Source organism: Tupaia chinensis, unplaced genomic scaffold, assembly GCF_000334495.1.
Source record: "Tupaia chinensis unplaced genomic scaffold, TupChi_1.0 Scaffold000170_1, whole genome shotgun sequence".
Lineage (NCBI taxonomy): Eukaryota > Metazoa > Chordata > Mammalia > Scandentia > Tupaiidae > Tupaia > Tupaia belangeri.
The window spans coordinates 1,580,805-1,588,229 of NW_006159645.1; the positions used below are offsets into that span (position 1 = coordinate 1,580,805).

Below are 7,425 nucleotides of genomic sequence, written 5' to 3' on the forward strand. Positions count from 1 at the left end.
GAGGCTGAGCCAGAAGAGCCCCTACCGTTCTTAAGAGACTGGCAGCCCCAGGGTACGTCTGCCAGTCCGAGCTCTGCTCTCTGCAAGGGGCTGGCCTGGCACCTGGGGGAAGCTATAAGAAAGTCTGCAGGCCTCCCGGGGGTGGGGGGTGGGAGGATGTGAAGTAGCACTGCCCGAGTGTTGTGCAGAAATTGGCAGGTGGTTCTAAATTCACATGGAAACGCATGGAACTCAGAATGGCAGAAACAACCCTGAGAAGGAACAAAGTTGGAGGACTCAGACTTCTGACCTCAAACTGCTGCCAAGCTACAGTACGCAAGATAACGTGGTCCTGGATAAGGACAGCCATGTAGATCTTTTCTTTTTTAAATGATCAGAGAGGGCATGTGCACTTACCAGAGAGAGACAGAGACACAGAGAGGACGGAGGGGCAGAAAGCACCCCCAAAGAGGCATGGTCGCACTGCAATCCCTTCTTCTCCATTTTTCCATCCTGGCAGGATTTGGCACATGCACACATGTGTACCCAGAGTGATTTTCAAGTTGCTGGGGCCAGGATTTAAACTGTGTGGCTGGTCGTGTGGGATCTGGCTTCCTTACCCACAAGGCCATGGGATTGGGTCATCCATATAGCTCAATAGACTAGAAGAGCAAGTCCAGAAATAAACCCATACATTTACGGTCATTGATTTCAACGTGGGTATCAAGGCCAGGCAATAGGGAAGGACAGAATGTAAATGAATGCCACTGAAACACTGCCACATGCAAAAGAGCGAAGGTGAGGCCGGCCCACGGCGTAGCGGTGAAGGCGGCTGATCCCACGTGGCCGGCAGTGAAATCTGACACCCAGCGGTGAAGGCGGCTGATCCCACATGGCCGACAGTGAAATCAGACACCCAGCAGTGAAGGCGGCTGATCCCACATGGCCGACAGTGAAATCTGACACCCAGCGGTGAAGGCGGCTGATTCCACATGGCCGGCAGTGAAATCTGACACCCAGCGGTGAAGGCGGCTGATTCCACATGGCCGGCAGTGAAATCTAGTCTGACGCCGAGCCGTGAAGGCGGCTGGATCCCACATGGCCGGCAGTGAAATCTGACACCCAGCGGTGAAGGCGGCTGGATCCCACATGGCCGACAGTGAAATTTGACGCCCAGACCCAGAGACTTGAATCAGTGCCGGGGCGGGTGCATGCGTGCTCCAAATTCCGAAAGGAGGAAGAAATGAATGAAGAAGGGACTGCACTGTGGCCACGCCCCATGGGGGAGTGCTTTCTCACTTTCCCACTCTGTTTTCCTGTCTCTCCAGTGAGCGCATGCACACTTTGACATAAATTTTAAAAAAGAAAAAAGTGAAGCTGGACCTCCATCTTATCCTGTATCCACAAATGAACTCCAAGTGGATCACAGACCTTACAGTGAGAGCAAAATTATAAATTTTTTTTTTTTGGAGAGGTTTTTGCTATAGGGCGCGCGCGCTCGCCAGACAGAGAGAGACATAGAGATAGAAAGCGAGAAATCACCGCCCAGGGGGGATGGCCACACCACAATCCCTTCTCCTCCATTCTCCTCTCGGGATCTTGGGCATGCACGCACATGCGCCCGGCGTGAGTTTTAAGCCACCGGGTCCGGGATGTGAACCGCGGTCGACTACGTGGGAGTCCAGTGACATAGCCATTACGCTAACTGCTGGTTCCAAAATTACAAAATTTAACAGAAAACTTGGGTGTACATCTTTGTGACCTTGGACGAGGCAGTACTTTCCCAAAGCAACAAAAGAAAAAATAGGCGGGGCCAGCAGGTGGCCGAGTGGTTAAGGGTGCTGGACTCCCACATGGCTGACTGCAGCTCAAGTCCAACCTGGTGGCTTGCTTTCTCTCTCTCTTCCTTCCTCTCTCTTGCTGTGTCCCTCTCTGATCAAATTAAAATAAATAAATAAATAAATAAATCTTTTTTAAAAAAGGAAAAAATGTGCAAATTGGGCTTCATAAAAATGAACGACTTTTGTGCTATAAAGGTCATTGTCAAAAAAGAGAAAGTATTTGCAAATTCTATGTCTAATAATGGGCTAGCACCCAGGACAAATAAATTCAGCAATAAAAAGACAAAAAGCTCAATTTAAAAATGACCAAAGGGGGACCAGCAGATGGCGTAACCGTTACATCGCTGGACTCCCATGTAGTTGACCATGGTTCAAGTCCCGGGAGTGGCAGCTTAAAACTCAGCCCAGGCGCTTGTGCGCATGCATCCAAACTCCCAAGAGGAGAATGGAGAAGAAGGGATTGCAGTGTGACCACCCCCCCAGGGAGTGATTTCTCGCTTTCTGTCTCTCTGTCTCTCTGGTGACTGCATGGGCCCTATAGCAAAAATCTCTCAAAAAAAAAAAAATGGGGAAAGGATGAAGAGAAGATACACAGGGCTGGCCCCACAGCCTAATTAGTGGTTAAGGGGGCTGGATCCCACATGGCTGTCCATGTGTTGGATCCTGGTGCTGGTGGCCAGAAAAACATGGGGCACACGTGCATGTGTGCACAAATCCTGGTGAGATGGAACAAGGGAAGAAAGGGGATTGCAATGTGACCGCACCCCACTGGGGGCGGGGTGCTTTCTCTACCTCTCCCCACCCCTGAACTCTATGCCTATCTCGGGTGCACACACAAACCCTCTGGCAATTCAATAAATAAATAAAGACATACAGATGGCCAATCTAGTCATCAGGGAAATGCAAATCAAAACCACAGGTGTTATTTCTTCACACCCATTTGTACGGCTGGATTTGAAAAGTGGGTAATGGTAAGTGCTGAGGAGAATGCAGAGAAATGGGAACCCTCCTATATCGCTGGGAGAATATAAAATAGTGCAGCCACTTTGGAGAAGTTTGATGGTTCCTGAAAAAGTTTAATGTAGAGTTGCCATAACATTTCTGCTTGTAAGAGTAGGAATACCCAAGAGAAATGAAAACCTATGGTCACACCAAAGCAGGTGTGTGAATGTTCATTGTAGCACTGTCATAAGGGCCAAAAAGTAGAACAACCCAAACGCCCAGCAGTTGATGAAGAAATAAACAAGATGTGAAACAGCCATGCAATGGAATATCATTTAGCTGTATTTAAAAAAAACAAAACAATGGGGGGTGGTGAACAGCAAATGGCATAGTGGTTACATTGCTGGACTCCTATGTGGCAGACCACGTGGTTTGAGTCCTGGACCCATTGGCTTGAAACTCATGCCAGGCACATGTGCATGCGTGCCCAAGATTATGGGATGAGAATGAAGAAGGGATTATGGTGTGGCCATCCCCCGCAGGGATGATTTCTCACTTTCCCTCTCACTGTCTCTGTCTCTCTCTCTGGTGAGCACACGCACCTTAAGGCAAAAATCTCTAAAAAGAAATAAAAGGAAAAAAGGAAAGGTCACATATTATATGACTCCATTTATATAAAATGTCTAGAAGAGGCGAATTCATAGGCTCGAAGGAGATTAGTGGTTGCCAGGGGCTGGGGAGGAAGGGTAAGAATGGCTGCTTCCGTGTAGCTTTCCTGGGAAGGGGACAGTGAAGACGTTCCAGAATTAGATGATGGCGATGGCTGCGTAACCTTGTGACCACACTACAGACCACTGAGCTGCACACTGAAAAAGGGTGAGTTCTGGGGCCAGCAGGTAGGGTGGTGGTTAACACGCCGGACCCCATAAGACTGACTCTGTGGTCTGAATCTCGGATCTGGTGGCTTGAAAATCACACTGGGCACTTGTGACGTGCGTACTTGCCCAAAATCCCGAGAGGAGAATGGAGGAAGGATTGCAGTGTGGCCATCCCACCCCACCCCCACCCCGAGATGATTTCTCACTTTCTCTCTGTATCTCTCTGAGAAGCGCACATACCCTATGGCAAAATCTTAAAAAAAAAAAAAAAAAAAAGAGGGGGGGTTGAATTTTAAGGTGTATGAATTTTATCTCCACAAATATTTTTAGAATTAGCAGTCTGAAATTCTAAAGCTCTTGATGACTTACCATAAATGCTTCAACGTCTGGTTGACCTTCAACATTTCCGCCAAGCTCTCTGCCACCTCATCGTCAAGTTCATTTTTGGTCAGCCTAGAAGAGAGAGCAGCGTTTTCTCAGGAGCCCCCCTGCAGGTACTGTGCTCCCTGCCTGGCCTCTCCAGTTACACAGCTGATCCCATCACCTGCTGAGAACGCAGCAGACAGCCAGGTCTCATGCCCACAGACACACAGAGAGCTCATTCCTAGTGCAAGTCCAGTACCCAAACTCCAATTTTTTTAACCTTGCTGCCTGTAGGGAAGCCCAGCACCCTCCTGGCCCTTGCTCAGCCTCAGGTTTCACAGAAGATAGGAGCACAGAAAACACGGGCCAGTGCCTGCCTCCCAGGTCTTCCTTGCCCCAAGACCCCTTGACCACAGATTGCCAGCGTGTTGTGCAAGTCAGAAAAGCCTGTCAAGTGCAGGCAAGATTCCAGCTAGTGCTGTCTGAGATCAGTTGTGGGGAGCCCGAGTTCAGAGGCTGAAAGTTCAGGAAGCCTCTCAGTTGTCCTTAAAACCAGAAGTGGTCTGGCAGACACAGAAGCTCCAGGGTGAAGATAGACACTGTCATGTCAGTGTCTGAAAGATAATGAGAAAGAACAGAATGGAAAAACATTAAAAAAAAAAAAAAAAAGCATTCCTGGGGGCCAATGGATGGCATGGCGGTTAAGGCGCTGGGCTCCACGTGCTCAACCATGGTTTGAGTCCCAGACCTGGTGGCTTGAAAATCACACTGGGTGCGTGTACATGCGTAACCAAAATCCCAGGAGGAGAGTGGAGGAAAAGATATTGTGGTATGGTCATACCTACTGGGGGCTGATTTATCACCTTCTCTCTCTCTCGTGAGTGCACTTGCCCTAGGGCAAGAAACCAGAAAAATTATCCCTTGAAGGACAATTTGGTAGTGCCTATACACATTTTGAATGTGTTTCTCTTTAAGGCAATGGTTAGACTTCTAGAACTTTACCCTACAATGAGCACAGATGTGCAAAGGACTTAGCCTTTGCAGCGCACACTGTGGTATTGTCATAATGTAACATCTGAGCAAACAAACATCTATCTTTGAGAGGACTGATAAAATAAACGATGAACACTGGGTATTCAACGGGTGTTGTGCAGCCCCGGAGAGAATGAGTGCAAAGAAAAGGCAGGTCACTGTGTCACTAGGAGCGTTCCAGAGTGAGATATGCAGGTGTGTATCACTTATTAGCAGAGCGGCTTAACTTCTCTGGGGCTGAGTTTTCTCACTGGGAAGTGTGAACAGCGACAGAACAGACCTTACAGTGTGGTTGTAAGGAGGAGAAAATTAGCACGGGTCACAGGTTTACAGTAATACGGGGAGTAGGGGTGACTTTAAAAAGTTCCTGAAACATTTGTATTATAAAGAAAACTATGCATAGATTACAAATGTTTTTTTGGCCAAAATAAACTTGTAATATGAACTCTCTTTTCCCATGAACTTTTGAAGTCCCCTCATTTGTGACCATCAAGAAATTCTGTGTGTTGACATTATTACTATTCACGTAGAGCAGTGGAGTGAGACTGAGGTAGCTGCACTTTCCATGAGACCTAGTAATGTCTAGAGACGCATTTAATTGTCTCAGTTGTGGGGCACTGCTGGGTTGTAACGGGGACAGGCCAGGGAGGCTGCTGTCACATTGCACAGGACAGCCTGCACAACAAAAAAAACCTGTCTGGACCCCAGTGGCAACAATGTCAAGATTGAGAATCTCCAACATAAGGGACGTGTCAAATGTTTACAATATACGGTGGAGATGGGACTTTTTTGGTTAAGATATCTTTTAATGCTATTGCTAAATGCTATTCTGCCTACATCTAGATATCTAGAAACACATAGGAAAAGGCTAGAAGGAAAGCTTATATTTGGAAGTTATTTTCACTGTTTTCAAACTTCAGTGTCTTACTTTTTTTTTTTTTTTTAAAGAAAGCATTTACTCTTTTTCAACTTAAAGACCTTTTTTGAGGTTAGCCAGTGGTGTGGTGGTTAAGGTGGCTGGATCCCACATGGCCAACTGTGTGGTTTGAGTCCCAGAACCAGTGGCTTTAAAAAGCATGCCAGGTTCACATGCATGCATGCATGCTCAAAATCCTGAGGGGAGAAGGGACTGTGGCACAGCCATCCGCCCCCGGGGGGGTGGGGGTGGGGGGTGGGAGGGTGATTGCTCACTCCCCTCTCTGTCTTTCTCTCTCTGTCTCTCTGGCAAGCACACATGCCCTGTGGAAAAAATTAAAAAGAAAGATTTTTTTGAGAACAAAGAATGAAAAAGCATGTCTTGGTCAGCACGTCCAATATCAGAACTCTCATCAAAACGACAGTGGCATTCTCTTCTTAACTCATTTAGCCAAATCCACTGAGCCCTGAGCTGCAAGTCGAGCAGACAGAGTACAATACAACATCCTCCCTCTAAAGGAATCTGCAATGCAGGCAGGTAAATAAAACACACATACAGAAAAGTAAAAGATTAAATGGCCAAAAAATAAAAAATAAATAAATAAATAAAAAAGGCTAACAGCAAAAAAACCATCAGAGGCCACATTCATTCACTAAGTGCCTTGGACGGCAGGGTGTGAGGGGCAGGAGCCAGGGAGCTGGGGTGCGAAGACCAAACGCTGACACGGAGGCCTGGAGAGGCAGGAGGCTGTGCGGGGGAAGGTGGCTGAGGAGGAGGAAGGGCGAAAATGTCACCCGAGGCCATCAAGTTATTCTCTGCCAAGCCCATCTGAGTGTGTCTCGAGGACACTGCTGACAGTCCAGTAGCAGCTTCCTGGTTCTCCTGAGGCCTATGGTGGCAAAGGAGGACGGGCCCCAAAGCCATGCTCCTGGGGCCCACTTCCCCTTCAGCATCTGTTTGTGCTTCTGGAGAAGACTACTTGTTTCTCACAGGAAATTAAATGGTCAGCCTGACGCTGGAAGGCCTGGGGCCTTTCCAATCCACAGACACTTCTTCCACTCCAATTGCAGGCCTGGAATAATTCCCGAGACCCGACCCTTCCAAACGACGCTGGCTGTTACCAGAAGATCCGCAGAGACGCGTTCCACTGCAGGGCCTGTGCCAGGCTCTTCCCTCCTTCTGTGGAGATGCCGTTGTATGCGAGACTAGGGAGGAGAACACTTGGGATGGATTATTAGAGACAGGGCCACGCTGGGCTTTAACCGAACAGCAGGAAGGGCAGTGCCCAGGCCTTGCTGCCCCAGAGACCACACTCAGAACTGCTCACGGAGAGGCTGGGCTGCCAGGGAACCTCAGCACGCCTGCTCCCACAGCTGTGCACTGGGGGCTGTCCTTACAGGAAGCTGAGGCCTGGCTGCTCTGCTGCCACCCACTGATGTGTTCAAGGTGCCCCATCAACAAGCCTTGGAAACGC

General features: G+C 48.4%; 1 protein-coding gene across 3 annotated transcripts in view; it reads right to left on the bottom strand.

Annotated features, from left to right (window-relative positions):
- Positions 1-7,425, bottom strand: part of NOD1 (nucleotide binding oligomerization domain containing 1) — a 68,032-nt gene that overhangs the window by 7,320 nt on the left and 53,287 nt on the right. For 2 of the 3 annotated variants that reach the window (XM_006146225.3, XM_027770935.1), the window contains 2 exons: positions 7,073-7,156; positions 4,010-4,093 (listed from right to left, as the gene is read on the bottom strand). In XM_006146225.3, coding sequence (XP_006146287.1) covers positions 4,010-4,093; positions 7,073-7,156 — 168 coding nt within the window. Of the gene's footprint in view, positions 1-4,009; positions 4,094-7,072; positions 7,157-7,425 lie in introns of those variants that run through there. The other variant, XR_003549053.1, reaches the window with a different exon arrangement.